Source organism: Camellia sinensis, chromosome 1 (assembly GCF_055761805.1).
Source record: "Camellia sinensis isolate YWXY chromosome 1, ASM5576180v1, whole genome shotgun sequence".
Classification (NCBI taxonomy): Eukaryota; Viridiplantae; Streptophyta; class Magnoliopsida; order Ericales; family Theaceae; genus Camellia; species Camellia sinensis.
The window spans coordinates 23,579,373-23,596,621 of NC_138961.1; the positions used below are offsets into that span (position 1 = coordinate 23,579,373).

Sequence of the window (17,249 nt, forward strand, 5' to 3'; positions counted from 1 at the left end):
CAACCGGTGATGATGATGATGATTCAACGTTGATGCTGAAGATACCCAAGATGTTGACGACGTGACTGCCATTTCTCTGAGCTTGGTTTTCCATCTTCATATTCCAAACCCGGACATCCTCCGAAAAATCAATTTACTAACATTCACATACACACCAGAAAATTTACACACAGTTCTAGACACAACAAGAAAGAAAGATGGACATTGTTCCAAGGCCAAACAGCGTTCTGCAACTCCTGGAGCACAACAGAGAAGAATGTGATTTTCACATCACTGGGACCGATCTTCGAATCAGTGAAAGCGAAGGTCCAGATAGCTCGGATCTGATTTCATCTTAAGAGTCTTCCTGGAATTACAAACTCAGAAGATTTTGCGGAGTGTCAGCCTCCCATATCAGATGCTTCACATCTCTGGCACCAGTAAAGATTGAATGGTAACTCAATCAGTAACAAACCATAGAAAGTTGTTTCCAAACATAAACCAATTAATTAATATTAAAGGAAAATAAAACTCAAATCTATATCAATAGGAATCAGAACAAGAAATATTGTTTTATGAAAAATCTTTCTCTGAATTTTTGTACATAATTAACCATTCCTTCATACGGATGACTTACATTACAAATCTTTCTCTGAAGTTTTTTTACTAGTGTAGATTGAAATTAATAGGTACTGATCTTTAGATTGAAATGTTCAATTTTCTCTGGAGTGAGATTTTCTCTGGGTGTTCAAATTTCTCTGAATTGAAATTTTCTCTGGGACATGACAAATTTGCTTTTCTGCAGGGAGCAACTATCACTCTGTTTGTTGAATTAAAGGAGATGTAACAGGTACTGAATATGGTTGTTATGGTTGCTATGCTTGGTGGAGATGGAGCAGTGGGTCATATACTGGAAGGATCAGAAGCAGAGATGGCACATGGGACTGAGGAATTAGGCAAGACATTCACTCTTTGGCATTTGGTTTGGAGAAGACATTCTTTTTGGGATGGATTTGGGTTGCTGCGTACTTTCACTTTCTTTGCTACATCGACATGCCTGGGCTGAATTTCTCTGAAGCAGAATTTCTCTGAAGAGAAATTCTGAAGTGTAGAGAAAATTAGTCAAAACACAAAGAATCTAGAGAAATTCAAAATTTCTCTGGAGAGAAATTCCGAATTCCAGAGAAATTTGGTTAAAACACAGAGAATCCAGAATTTCTCTCCATGAAAATTTCTCTGGAGATAAATTTCTCTGGTGGGTGGAACGTAGTGAACATCGCAGCTTTGATTTTTCTCAAGGGACGGTGGGTCAGCAAAGCATCAATGATCCGATTTTACTTACCATTTGTCATCATATTTGGTTTGGGAATTACCTTCGGAGGATGGACTTTCATAACGTTCTTGGCCTTCTTCACCTTCCTTCTAGTAGGTTGGTTTCTTCTTGGTACTTACTTCTTCAGGAATTTGATCCAGTTGTAGCCTTTTGGTGTGTACCAACTTTAGTTTAACAATTGCTTGTGGATTTCATGTATGATGTACCTAAAATCACCAGAAAATACTCTGATTTGCACCATTTTGGGAATTGGATGAGACATTTTCAAAACATAGAAAATCAAAAAAATTGAACAAACCAGAGAAATTTCAAATTTCTCTGGGTTGAAATTTCTCTGGACAGAATTTCTTTGGATCAAATTGAGGGACTTTAGACATTATAAAAATATTAGAAGTCCTTTATACTATAAAGAAACACAACTCCACACTATGGCGCTGTTTGGGAAAAAAAGTTGAGGCTATTGTAGCCTCATATATGAAAATAGCCAAAAAGCTTCAACAGTGCGATTGTTTGTACAGCTGGGTCACATTATGAGGTATAATTACCGTTTTACCCTTTGACTATTTCAAAAAAAAGTATACAGATTGCACCTATCTTACAACTCATTTCACGCCTCTGCCTTATCTCATCTCTTGCGTCTCTCACAACGAACTGAAGCGACACGAGGGTTGAAAAATTTGTAAAACATCAACTAAAAAAAGAGTTCGTGTTCAGACCTAAAATATTTATATTTAATTTTTATTATTTATGACAATGGGATCATACACATTATAGTTGAAATAAAAATAATTGGAAACAAATTATTTGAAAAAAAAAATATTTCAAAAAAAATTAATTGAAAACAAAATAGTTGGAAAAAAATTTAATTCAAGCAAATTTAATGGACAAAAAATTAATTTGAAAAAAAAAAGAATTGAAAAAATATTTATTTGAAAAAAAATTAATTGAAAAAAAATAAGTATTTGAAAAAAAAAATTCATTGACAACTTGATTATCAATAAACTGAGACAACCATTTATAAACTGATGATTATAAATAATTAATAAATTTAAATTTTTTTATAAATTATATTAATGGATAAAGTTTAAAAAAGAGAAAATTAGTCTACGGTCCCTCTCCCACTTTTCGTAATGGAAGAGATTCACAAAATTATTTTTTGATATCTAAGGTCCCTAAACATATATCAGAGAAATTTGACTCTTTGTTTCTCCTCCTCTACTGCAGAGCAGTACTTCCTCTCTCTCTTTCTCCGAAACCCTAGAGAGAAAAGATGGGCAAAGTCGATCAAAACCAGACACTCCAAGATCCAACTCTCTCCTCTTTCTTCGCGCACCAAAAACCCCTCTCTTATTCTCACCAAAAAATGGTGTCTAAAACCCTAGTTCGGACCGAAGCTTCTTTGATGAACCAATTGTTGAATCCATTGCCCACGATTTCTGCGCCTTCTTCGAACATTCCATCACCGAGTTCACTTCTTCTTGCGTACAAGATACTCACTCTCAGTCCAATCCAATTCCAATTCAAGTCGATACACCCTCAAAATATATATATATATATATATACTTGTAACAACTTTTCAAAATATGAAACCCAAAAAACAGAGTTGGAAAATTTTAATTATATTGAGGAAGGAAAGGATCAAGATTGTTTCTTGTTTATTATACCTTGGACCTTGTACTGGGTTTTTCTTGTTGTTGGGTTGATGATGGAAACAACCTTGCTAGAGTTTGAGACTTTCCATTCTCCTTTTGAGTAGTACTTGTAAACATCTCCATCTATGATCTTTGAAAACACACCAGTTCTAGCTTCCATTCTTAATATTTCTCTTTCTTCTTCTTCTTGGTACTTAAGGAGAGAGAAACAATATATATATATATATATAGAGAGAGAGAGGGTGGTGAAGTAGAGGAAAGTTTAAGGCTGGAGTGGTGAGCGGTGTGGATATATCCCCAGAGAAATTCTCTGGGTTTGAACTAAAATTTCTCTGGATTGATTTTGAAATTTCTCTGGAGAGATAATGTTGTGGAAATGTAGAGAAATTTCTCTGGAGAGTGGGAAGTATATAAAAGGCAGAAAAATTTGAAATTTCTCTAGAGAGTCCATGAAAGGCTAAGGAGGCCAGAGAAGTTTAAAATTTCTTTGGAGAGGTAATTTTGTGAGAAGGCCGGTGAAGTCAAAAAAAATTTCAAATTTCTATGGAGTGTTAAGTCCATGAGAGGCATGGAAGGCAGAGAAAATTATCTATCAAAAGCTTCTTTTCCTTTTTTTTGTTTTTTTCATTCATTCACCAAATCTCAATTGCATCCATAAACACCCTTACATTGGATGTGAGTTTACTTATGATTGTTTATTTTCCCTTCCTTTCTCAAATCAGAGAAATTTAAAAGTAGCTGTGAGAATTTTCCAAGCTACAAGTTTCTCAGTGAAATTTCACACAATTGTGAGAGATGCTCTCAAAGCTTCTTTCACAAAACTAGAACCAACAACAACGCTACATATACAAATCAGAGAATTAATTACAAATTTCTCTGAAGATGTAATTTTGTGAAAAGACAGAGAAATTTCTCTGGGAGAGTGGGAAGTATATGGAAGGCAGAGAAATTTAGAGAAGGGGAGGGCAGAGAAATTTACAGTGGGAAGTTTAGGGAAGGTCAGAGAATTTTTTCTGGACCAATTTTCTTTGGACCAATTTTCTCTGAATCAACTTGAGGGACCTTAGACATTATGAAAATATTAGATATCCTTTATGATATAAAATCTTAATACGAAGGACCTTAAAAAAAAACCCCTATTTTTTAAGCTAAGACTAAAAAATATATTTTATCTTTTTATAATTATTTTTGTCGTAACCCACTCAATCCATCTTTCCAAACGATGACTTTGTTGTTAACGGGTAATCTTTAGCAACTTCTGATAAAAGACTGTTCCACCACATTGCACTTTCTTATGTTATTCTAACGTAAAAAATTGTGCGGTACTTTATTGTTGAAAATTATTTTCATAAATTTGAGATTAAAAATAAAAATATAAAAAATTTCAACTATCTTCTCCAATAATACTCTCTATAATTTTTTATTTTATATAAATTTTAATTTTATTTATAATTTTTTAATTTAAATTATGAAAAAAATATTATTTATACTATTGTCATAAATACCATTATTTTTTAATTTTTAAATTATATAATTTGAATAAAATAATAATTTTAGAAATTTAAAAAAATTATAGTGACACTCCACATATAGGGAGCAACTATAACAATCCCAGTGAAGAGTTGGAGTAGAGAACCTGTTGGAGATGACTTTGTAGTAATTGACTCCTTAATTTAATTAAAACACAAACATAAGGCGTCTTTGTAGATGCTCTAACACCTCCATCAGTGCTTCAAATTCATCATGGCACACTAACGATAACATCTCCTTCTGCTTTCTTATCGACAAAAATTAGTGGTTAGATTAATATTTATGGGAATTATCTTCTCCACCTTTGCAAAACACTAAATAATTACCTCCGAATTCAATTTCTTCTTGAAGAGAGTTGAACTCATAATCTCTCCATTGGAACTAAACCCATAAGAGAGTTATGGTGACCAACTGAACTAGATCTAGTTAATTAAAATCTGTAATCTAGCATCAAATAAACATTTCACCCGAAAAAATGTTAAGAATACAAAATAAATTATCAAAAAATCTATCAAATCACTCACATGGGTGTGAAACCCACGCTCGTGTGGGACTCACCCATATGAGTGTTTGGTAATTTTTTTGATAATTTTTTTTTTTTTATCTCTAATGTTGTTACTCCAGCTGATACTACAAAATGTGATGCGGAACATAGCGTGTCAATTTGAAAAATGCTAGACTCTAAAATTTTTACCAAACATTTACATGAATGTGTGACTCACATGTGGATCCTCATCCATGTAAATGTTTGTTAGAAACTTTTGATAAATTTATTTGTATTCATAGCATTACACTGTCAATTTTGACATACTACATGGTTGCTATCTTTTTTCCTTTCTTTATTCCTTTATTCCTTTTCTTTTAAATGAAATTCAACAGTAACATTATAGAGAAAAAAAAAGAAGAAAAAAAGAACAAGTCCAACGGAAATAAAAATGATACACAATATAACAAAATAATAAAGTTGACATATGGAGTGAAGAACTTTCTTGTGAGAGATAACAAATTAACATATGTCAATTTGTCATTCAAGCCTTTAAAAAAATTTGACATACTAAGTTTTGAAAGTTTGTATAGAAATGTTGCCATTTCCATTATAATTTTAGATTTCTCCCAACAAATGCAATGTTCTTTCTAATTTCTCCTATTTGCTTTTAACTCAAAATCATCTAACCTTGAAAGTTGTCTTGAACGATTGATGAGTATACTGCTTACACAATTATTCAGGGTTCAATTCTAAGGGTTAAGTAACAAGAAAAAAATTTATTGTGAATTCTCGAATCCTACACTCGTTACCATTAAAACAAACCCCCTCCTGAGAAAAAAAAAAAAAAACGCCATCTCAAGCAAAAAAAATTAACAGTAGCACTATTCTCCCTTCAATGGCTAGAATTTCAGCCCCCCCCCCCCTCCCCAAAAAAAAAAATGGTACAATTTTACATCAATGGTCAAGATTTATTCAAAAGTATAGCCCCACAATGGGAACTTAAAATATGAACCATTGATCAAAAAATCTGAGGCAATTTCTGGGTAAATTTCCGGGTGTATCAACAGAAACCTCTAAAACTTGACGTTAAGACACAGGAGAACAGCAGCAGCAGCAGCAGCAACAACAACAACAACAACAACAAAAAACCCAAAGTTGTTATCCCAAGACTTGAATCCACAACCGTAAAGTTATTAGGCCAAGATCACCCCTACAGGAGAACAGCAACAAATTGGGTAATTTTATTTATCTATAAATATGATTGTACCTTTACAGAAAACCGAAGAGAGCGCTCTCCTAAGGGTTTACATCTGACCAAACAACGATTTCAAAAACCACGCGTCAGTTAATTTTCTGAGAATTCAACCATCCTTGTTCTTCTGTTTCTGATTATCATCAGTTAACAAAAGCTTTCTACTCCGTTTCTTGGCATTATTGGCAATGGCATCACATTTTTGTTTAGAGGTGGTGGTGGTTGCGGCAGCAGCACTGTCACTGTTGACAGTGTTGTTGCCGGTTTCCAGAGCATCCTTGACGAAGAATTTCAACCTCCATAACGTTGATTCACTCTACACAAAGAACATAATACAGTTAATGAGGCATGCACTTTTTCGAACAAAAAGAACAAAGAAAGAGTCTGGTTCAAGTTGGTGACCTGAGCATCGATGTCAAGGTCAACCTCCTCAGCTGCTGCTTGGAAGCTTGGGTTATTCTGAGCTACTATCCCAAGTGCCTTAGTAAGATTTTCAGGAGACAGCCTAGTTAAATCAGCCCCAAGTTTCCTTTTTTCTTCACTAGAAAATTTTCTGAAATGACAATTCACAGTTAGCATTAATTTCTGTGGAGATGCAAAAGCACCGGATTTAAAATGCATTCGTAGTTGGGTCAGTCACACCTGTACCCAATACGTATACAACAAATTCTCAGTCAGCATTAGTAGTTACTGCACATATGCAAAAGCAATTGTGTGAAAATGCCAATTTATGGTCCAAAGCAAAACTTGAATAATTTCTTCTTTATATTTTAATACATTCCTCAATTGAAAGAGTGGTGGTTTTAACAATTAGTAGTACTCCTAAAAACAGAGGTAACATATTTCACTCTATATCCTTGTTGGGCGTTGTTGTTGTTGTTGTTGTTGTTTTTTTTTTTATCCTTGTTGGGTAGTGTGGATCCTAATACGCGTTTTTTTTTTCTTCTTTTTTTTCTTTTTTATCCTCGTTGGGTGGTGTGGATCCTAATACGTACCAAACACTAACCGCCCGACTATGGACGTAGCCCTATTACCCTAATACCTAAGAAGCATGGACACGGACAGGACACGGACATGGTGACATGACAATTCTCAAAAAATACAAAACACGACACGTGAAGGACACACACAAAATATATAATTTTATATATTTATTATATGCCACATATATTAATATATCATTAAAAGACAATAAATAAATACAGTATAACACTAATTTCTATAAATTGATATTATATTTTTTTTATGATTGTATTCTAAGTTATTTTATTCAAACTTATAATTAGTTTTGTGTATGTCTAATCAATGGACACATGTTTAAGCAATGGACAAGTGTGTCCTCAAAGTGTTCAAATAGTGTTCGAGTTTAAATTATTTTTAAAAACATAGGACATGTTTGGATGAATGTCGGATATGTGTCGGGAAAGTGCCCAACGAGTGTCAGTGTCCGACACGGACATGGACACGCCACCCTTTTAGACGTGTCCATGCTTCTTGGCCTAATACTATATATTTATAGTTGAAATGCACATCTCTGTGTTGTATTATAATTTTTTTCAAATCATCGTGAAACCAAAACGATCATGATGTAGCCCTATTTTGCGGTGAATGATATAAATCTTTGTATTCTTATGTGCTTGATTTCAATTCTTATTTTATTTTTATTTATGTTTCGTGTCTCACCAATCCCAATTAGGTGTATCAATTCCCAATAATTCTGACAACCAACCCCTTTTCCCAACAAACAAACACACACACCAAAAAATACCTTTGTACAGCCTCATTTCTATGAATTCACAAAAGATTTAAAGTAATTCATTTGAGAACTGAAATTCCACAATTACGAGATGCTGCAAATTAGTGAACTAATGCCAGACACCTCTTGACCAAGACAATCAAACTGTTACAGTTACAGTAAAAGAACAAACCTGCAATTCTGAACCAACATTTCTCTGAGTTCTTCCAAATGCATATCGACCTCGTAAATCTGAAAAGAGTACAAAATAATTGATTTAAGGCATGTCCTTGATTATACTCCCAGAATAATATAAGTCGGTTTTCACCGAACTTGTATAATCCTAAATCATTGCAAGGAACATTATGTGTATACAATATACATATATTTCCATTGAAAGAGACACAGGTTGCTTGAAGAAAAAAAAAATATATATGTATATTTACTTATTAGTTGTTTTAATATGAAATTTTATTTTGAAAGGCTCTGAAATCTCTTGACATACTTCATTACTTAGATCCCTAGCCATTTTAGCATGTGCTGCTTCCTGAGCAAGCTTCATATTTATTTCTACCTGTGCTTCCTCTTCTTCTCGTCGTTTTTCCTGCAAGCATATATGTCAAGAAATCAACAAATGAGTCTGAAACAATGATGGAGGATAATTTAACCCATCTCCTGAGCTCCAGGATGGGAGTTTCTATTTCCCCACACCACTTTCTCTTAATTCACACTTTTTTTGGGTTCGGATATCAACTGTTTTCATTTGGAAGTTGATTTCCGAACTATCTAACTTGTTTGAAAGTTGTGCGAACTGAGAGAAAGTGGTGTGTGAAAATAAAAGCAACTCTGAAGGATCGACACTTCTAAGTACCCAGAAAAGTTTATGGACTTGATGCTGTTTAGTTCTTGGGATTGCAACTACCTCTTCAGTGACTTTTGGCAAAAGTTGTAGCCACTTCTCCTCAAATTTTGCCAACAAGGTTTTTGCCATCACGTGAACATCACTCTTTTCATCGTTGTTGTATTTCATTGCATTTGTAAAGACCAGCCTCACATCAGCACATATATCTCTGACATTCTTATATCCAGTACCATCCTTGGCCTCCATTTGATTTTTTATTGTACTGAAGTCCATGGGTCTGTCAATAACCTAATATACACCATCCTAAACCATGTCAACGGAAGGAATATACAGAAATTCTAAGACCAAAAATAAAAAGAGAAATAAAAGAGAGAGAGAGAGAGAGAGAAAGAAAAAATAAAAGGCTGCCCCAAGTGAATCAGTAGCAATGTACAACAGCAAAGTTCAGCAACACTGGACCACAGATATATATAATCTTGTGTTTTTTGGAAAGAATTAATGAACCACACAACAAATTTGAAAAGTACCACGCTATTTTTCTTTGTAAGCTAAGCATCACTAATTTTGAAGCGTAGTAGCTCATACATCAGAGAGAGAGAGAGAGGGCGAGGACGCTGGTGACAATAAAAAAATAAACCAGAGAAGGCAGAATCTCCACCTCATAGTAGTCATGCAACCCAAGACCTTCAACATCTACAGGTTGCATAAAGGGCCATGCCCACTTGTGCTGAGTGATCTGAAAAGAAAGCAAGGATGCGTAAGGCAAATCAACATGTAACTTACGGACTTTAAGTTAACATGCTTTTGGATAGACAATTGTCCAAATTAACAAAATAAAGGCAAGGGAAGAAAAATAAATGTTTCAAAATTAGATTAAAATATAATCTGTTTGAGCAGCTGCAGCAGCAGAAGCAGAATCACTCAATAACCCATAAATACAAAGAAAATAGCACAAAATTGGTGATTACCTGACGTAATATTGTGCCAAACTGGCGCATAAGTTCTTGCATTCTCTTTGCTGCAGCTGCTTCTCTATGTGCTGCTTCTTGCTGCAGCTTCTTTATGCTAGGAATGCGTTTTTCCTTATCTTTTTCCTTCGCAATTGAGCTAGCTTTAGAATTGTTTGGTTGCTTTTTACTTGTAGTCAGGTAGAACTGTTCGACTTCATTTACTCTTTGTTCAAGCTGCAAGTAAAACCATGATACTTTACAATTCTAATTTATAACATCAACCCGAGGCACATTCAGTTCATGCCAAATCCACCCAAACTTAAACAAGAAACAACATGCTAATAAATGCACCATCAGTTTTGATGGAAATTTACCCACTTAACAAAGCCTTGCCCCAACCATAAGGGGTGACAACTTTGATAGAGATAAATAAAGATTTGAGAAATAAACCATGATCATCAAATTCACAATCTACAGCACATGATAAATTATGTAGCTTGATACTAAACATTTTCAAAAAACTTCTTGAACCCCAGAATTGCTATCCAACAAGGTATAAAGTAATAGATAAAGGATGCCTAACATTGTTCACAAAAGAGAGTTAAATATACCACGGATTTACTTATCAATGACACTGTCGGCTGGCGGAGTTGGAAACTGACGCTTTTAGTGAAAGTGAAAATTAGATATCATTCTTAGAACTCAAATAATAGGATTTCTAAGGATTGATAGTTTTTCAATTAAGGTATGAAAATACTTAAAAGTAACAACCAACTAAAAAATGGTTACTGTTAATGGTCACCATAATGTTGAAACTGTTGGTTGTTGTAGCAGAGCCAGTTACAAAGGTAGGGTAGAGGACTGTTGCTGGTGATGATATGGACAACCAGAGGTGAAAATGGTGGCAACAGCAGCACGGAGGTGATGACTCTTACCTGAAATATTCTTATTTCATACTCCTCTATTTGAGTTGTCAAATCGAGATATGAATTGTGTATCATTTTTCTATTTTTCTGAATCAAGAATCATATTGTACGATTTTTTAACATCTTTAACATTAGGTGGAAAATTAATATATTTAAAAAAAAACGCAAATATTTTGCAAGAACAAAATGTTAAGTAATGTATAATCATTAACATTACAAAAGTAAGGTTCTTAGAATTAAATACATGCATACATCAATACTTAATACATATAAAATGCAGAGTAAAGATAAAAACAAGTATGACAAAAGATATAACACCTCAATACATTATCATATCCTCGAACCAAATTTACCCTCAAAATATTTCCTATTCTTAATAATTGTATAATATGTTTTTCGTAATACCTTTAATCATCATTGATGTTAAAATTTTTAATTTACAACTTTTCATATTCTCCAATAGTTTGTACATAGTCGACAGCTTCAAGCTTTATCCAACTTCAAGCTTTATCCAATGTTTTTCGTAAATGAATAGCAGACGCGTAGTAACCTTATGACCAACATGATTAAAATGGATGAACCAGGAGAAAAATACATAAAATATGGGGCCTTAAAGATAAGATGCTGGAGAACTTCTCAAATTATTGTTAAAAAAAGAAAAGAAAAGAAGTGTTAGTTTTCACATTTCAGAAATTAAACCCACCTTATCCACCTTTGTGAATATGTCATCAACGCGATGCTTGAAATCCTCCAGTTCAGCTCCATTACCTCCAGCCATTCCTGGTTCTGTAGTTCTGAAATCTGGGATTGTTGCGTTGACTGTTTCCATCTGCAATGCATCAGAGAATGAGTGAAATCATTGTTGTGGAAGATTACTGAATTACTGCTGAACTAATGATATCAATAGAAAACAAGGAAAGATGATGAAGGGGTAAAGTGTAAATCATTACAAATATTAAGGATCATATTAACAGACTGCAAATAAGTTGACATCAACCTCCGAAGTTGTGACAAGAAGCCAAATTACAAAGGAATGAACTTGTCAGTATTTTTCAATAAAACAATAGGGCACCAGCAATCTGTTTTCACGCCCAAAATAGCAACACCCACCATATTCATCTATCACTACATTTCTACAACCAACCACAAGATCTTCTTGACTTCCCCATAATGATAGCACTGTACTCGATAGTTTTGCATTTTTTCCCAGCTATCATGGAGTTCCCATCTTAATGACAACACTAGAATTGACAAGAAATGGGAAAATTGTCTAGAAGCTTTAATGGCGTTGAACTTTTTTTGTTCTACATAAAAAATTAAAACCCAAGTCCTATGTTATGCTTGATATGCTATATGAAATATATTTGGCCTCTTTAACTTCTTGTAACCGATGCCGAGACACAAATAAGATTAATTAACTGTGCACAGAGATTCAGTCTTCAACTCCTATACTGTGTGGGCTATGAAAGTAAAACTTTCCACGATTGACATGAAACAATCTGACTATATTGTAAAGAACATATCTTCTATTCTTTCATACCTTTTTTTTTCTTTTCTTTTTTTTTTTCCCCTTCACCCGGATTCAGTCACTCCAACATTAACAAATTCTATAAGGGATAAAAACCTTACAATCAATTATACATATAATACCAGTCATGAGTTCACTGTTGCTACTTTATCACCTTGTCCATGGTTTCCTTTCCTAGTAAATGAATAATTATATATGTTGTTATACCCATTACAAAGTTGTTGAAGCTACATTAAACTTTTGCCACTATGCAGTTGTACACTGCACATCCCAAGGACAACATTGAACAAATTAATTTTGATTTAACATATATCATTCACGAACTGCTTAAAGTGAAATGCGTAAAACTAGAACCTCTTATTCCCTTCAAGGTAGTTCAATCAAATAAACTAATTGTTCCACTTGTTACCCTCATTCGGTTACAGAATGAAACAACCAAAAAAAAAAAAAAAAAAAAAAAGAAAGAAAAATGCTTACGAAAGATTAACATATTGAAACAATTTCTTTCCCTTTCCCCTCCTTGTGACAAGTTGACAACCAACTAGAGCTTCTATGTCTCTTGAAGATAACAAAACAACAAAAAAGAAAATGCTCCGAGTTACTTAAAAATTAAAATAGTTTGATCTCTTAAACATTTACATTTCTTTGATCATGTTCTTTTTTAATAATCAATTTTTAGCTAAATTGAATGTGTGTGTGTACTATTATAAAGAGGAGGTGCAACTTGGTATTTATGTCTCATTTTTTTAGGTTTTCCCAAAGTACCCGATAGTAATTAGGTGGGTGGTTATGCTCTGAATTCAGAGGGTTTTTTTTTTTCTTCCCCCCCTTCAAATCTGTCAACTTCTGATTTTATATTTTGAATTCAATCATACAGTTTACAATTTTATTTTTCTGAAATAAAATGATCATATGCGCACACATCACCTGTGCCGCCACTTCTAGTATATATATAATAATTCAACAAATTCTTCTGTATAAATGCTTTCATTCCACAACTATTTTTTATTAGTGTAGCAGTGATCTTAACTTAAACTTCTTTGATCCATACATAGCGTTGAACATGCTAGTAAATTCTTAAACTTCAATTTTACATACACAGATTCAATCATTTCAATCAACAACAAAAGAAACAATTAGCCCTAATCAAATTAGATCAATTACACTTAAAATCACTCACACACACATAAATATATATACATATATTTCATTGTGTGAGGCTTTTTCAATAGAACACCTTCTCTACTGCTCAAAATCATCCAAATCAACAGTAGCCTACATAATCCAAACCCCCAAAATAAAACAATTACATACATATATATATATATATATACGTATGTATAACTAGAGAGGGAGAGAGAGAGAGAGAGAGAGTAAGAGTACCAACCAGCAAAAAGAGTGAACGGAGACGCGGGTGGCGAAGGCGAAGCCGAAGGCGAAAGGGGGTCTCTGGAAGTGTTTATAAGTCGAGTCCACGAGAAGAAGTCTGGTGCAGGCGCACCTGATTGTGCTCTGGACTTCGTGCCGCGGCCGATCACGAGTACGAGTTTGCCCTTCTTTGGTATTGTACTCTCATATTATAAAAACTACCATATCACCCTGTTATTTACCGATTGTGTTTATAATTATTTATATATATAAATTATGATTTTTAAATATTTTTTTTTAAATGTTTTTTTTTATATTTTATTAAAATTTAATATTTTGATAATAATCATATTTGTTGGATTTTTTAAGAAATTAAATGTCTTTTTTTATTATATTACATTAAAGTTTAATATTTTGATGATAATCATATGTGCTGAGCTTTTTAAGAATTTTTTTTTATGCTTATTATTAATGCATTAAAGTGTTATTATGAGGGATAATAATCATATGTGTTGGGACTTTTCAAAGAATTCATATGTGTTGGATTTCAAAGAATTTTTTTTATGCTTGTTTTTAATGCATTAAAGTATTATTATGAGGGGTAAGACTTGAGAGTTGGGAAAAGTTAATAAATGCTAAGATTTTTCTTTTTTTTTTAAATCAAAAAATCATAAAATTTAGATTGAGAGATTGGAGCTCCAGTAAGGCTTGGGGCTAAAAACCCCATTTTGCTTAATATATAGTACTAGCCTATCACCCGTACTATGCGCGGGATAATTATATATAGTTATATTTGTTTTAATTTTTTTAATATATAATTTATGTTTTTAAAGATTTTTTATAAAAATAATTTAACAATCTTATCACTAATCATAGTGTACAAGAGAAATTAAAAAAGCTACTACAGTAACTATGCGCGGGCTGTATCTATAATTATTTGTATGAGAAGATTTTAAATACTAATCATGAATTTTGACCAAATCAATAAATGCAGATATGTGGATTGGAAAAAATTAATAAATGCTGATCAAGGGATTTTAATCAAATCAATAAATGCTGAGTTTTTTTTTAAAAAAATCAAAAATTTTAAAAATTAAGATTGAGAGATTAGAGCTCCCACAAGGTTTGGGGTTTAGAAACCACATTTTCCTTAATATATTTACAATTATCTATATGTGTGAATTGCGATTTTTAAATGTCTTTTTTTTTTCTTTTTTTTAATGTCTTCTTTTTTTTCTTTTTTATATTATATTAAAATTTAATATTTTGATATTAATCATATGTGTTGGACTTTTCAAGGAATTAAATGTCTTTTTTTTTATTATATTATATTAAAGTTTAATATTTTGATAATAATTATATGTGTTGGACTTTTCAATAAATTTTTTTTATACTTGTTCTTATGATACATTAAAGTGTTATTATGAGGGATAATAATCATATGTGTTGGGACTTTTCAATGAATTCATATGTGTTGGATTTCAAAGAATTTTTTTTATGCTTGTTCTTAATGCATTAAAGTATTATTATGAGGGTAAGACTTTGGAGTTGGGAGAAGTTAATAAATGTTAAGGGTTTTTTTTTGTTAAATCAAAAAATCAGGAAATTTAGATTGGGAGATTGGAGCTCCCACAAGACTTGGGGTTAAAAACTTCTTTTTGCTTAATATATAGTATAGACTAGCATATCACCCATCCTATGCACGAAATAATTATAGTTATTTATATTTATTTTAGATTTTTTTAATATATAAATTATAATTTTTAAGATTTTTTATAAAAATAATTTAACAATCTTATCACTAATCATAGTGTCTAAGAGAAGTTAAAAAATGTATTATAATAACTATGCAAGAATTGTATCTATAATTATTTGTATAAGGGGATTTTAAATGCTAATTAAGAGATTTTGATCAAATTAATAAATGCAGGCATGTGGAAAGACATGTGGATTGAGAAAAATTAATAAATGCTGATCAAGAGATTTTGACCAAATCAATAAATGCTAAGTTTTTTTTTTTTTTAAATCAAAAAATCAAGAAATTTAGATTGGAATATTGGAGCTCCCACAAGGCTTGGGATTAGAAGTTCCCTTTTCCTTAATATAGAGATATAGATTAAAGTTTAACATTTTAATAATAATCATATGTGTTGGACTTTTCAAGAATTTTTTTTTTATGTTTATTCTAAATACATTAAAGTGTTATTATGAGGGATAATAATCATATGTGTTGGGACTTTTCAAGGAATCCATATGTGTTGGATTTCAAAGAATTTTTTTTATGCTTGTTCTTAATGCATTAAAGTGTTATTATGAGGGTAAGACTTGGGAGTTGGGAGAAGTTAATAAATGCTAAGATTTTTTTTTTAAAATCAAAAAATCAGGAAATTTAGATTGGGAGATTGGAGCTCCCACAAGGCTTGGGATTAAAAACCCCCTTTTGCTTAATATATAGTACTAGCATATCACCCGTGCTATGCACGGATTGTATTTACAATTATCTATATATGTGAATTGTGATTTTTAAATGTTTATTTTTTTTAAATGTTTTCTTTTTTTCCTTTTTTATATTATATTAAAGTTTAATATTTATTTATTATATTATATTAAAGTTTAATATTTTGATAATAATCATATGTGTTGGACTTTTCAAGAATTTTTTTTTTTGCTTGTTCTTAATGCATTAAAGTATTATTATGAGGGTAAGACTTGGGAGTTGGGAGAAGTTAATAAATGCTAAGATTTTTTTTTCAAAATCAAAAAATCAGGAAATTTAGATTGAGAGATTGGAGCTCCCACAAGCCTTGGGGTTAAAAACCCCCTAGACTTAATATATAGTACTAGCCTATCACCCGTGCTATGCACGAAATAATTATAGATATTTATATTTATTTTAATATATAAATTATATTTTTAAATTTTTTTATAAAAATAATTTAACAATCTTATCACTAACCATAATGTACAGGAGAAATTAAAAAGGCTACTGCAGTAACTATACACGGGTTGTATCTATAATTATTTGTATGAGGGGATTTTAAATGCTAATCAGGCATTTTGACCAAATCAATAAATGTAGGCATGTGGATTGGAAAAAGTTAATAAATGCTGGTCAGGGGATTTTGACCAAATCAATAAATGCTGAGGTTTTTTTTTTTTTAAATCAAAAATTTAGAAAATTAAAATTGAGAGATTGGAGCTCCTACAAGGCTTAGGGTTTAGAAACCTCATTTTTCTTAATATATTTACAATTATCTATATATGTGAATTGCGATTTTTAAATGTCTTTTTTTAAAAAAAATTTTTAAAGGTTTTCTTTTTTTCCTTTTTTATATTATATTAAAGTTTAATATTTTAATAATAATCATATGTGTTGGAATTTTCAAGGAATTACATGTCTTCTTTTTTTTTATTATATTATTTTAAAGTTTATTATTTTGATAATAATCATATGTGTTGGACTTTTTAAGAATTTTTTTTTATCCTTGTTCTTAATACATTAAAGTGTTATTATGAGGGATAATAATCATATGTGTTAGGACTTTTCAAGGAATTCATATTTGTCGGATTTCAAAGAATTTTTTTTATACTTGTTCTTAATGTATTAAAGTATTATTATGAGGGTAAGACTTGGGAGTTGGGAGAAG

At 31.8% G+C, this 17,249-nt stretch overlaps 1 protein-coding gene across 2 annotated transcripts; it reads right to left on the minus strand.

The window, feature by feature from the left end:
* Nucleotides 1-6,199: 6,199 nt before the first annotated feature.
* Nucleotides 6,200-13,842, minus strand: GTE6 (general transcription factor group E6). Of its 2 annotated transcripts, none has more exons than XM_028271185.2 (9): nucleotides 13,622-13,842; nucleotides 11,410-11,535; nucleotides 9,799-10,014; nucleotides 9,489-9,566; nucleotides 8,891-9,118; nucleotides 8,474-8,572; nucleotides 8,162-8,220; nucleotides 6,636-6,786; nucleotides 6,200-6,549 (listed from the first exon to the last, which is right to left on the minus strand). In XM_028271185.2, exons 2-9 carry the CDS (start codon nucleotides 11,533-11,535, stop codon nucleotides 6,343-6,345), a joined length of 1,164 nt encoding a protein of 387 aa, XP_028126986.2. In that variant the 5' UTR covers nucleotides 13,622-13,842; the 3' UTR covers nucleotides 6,200-6,342. The 2 variants fall into 2 exon arrangements, with proteins under 2 accessions (XP_028126986.2, XP_028126987.2); XM_028271186.2 differs by lacking the exon at nucleotides 13,622-13,842 and adding an exon at nucleotides 12,712-12,788.
* Nucleotides 13,843-17,249: the final 3,407 nt, after the last annotated feature.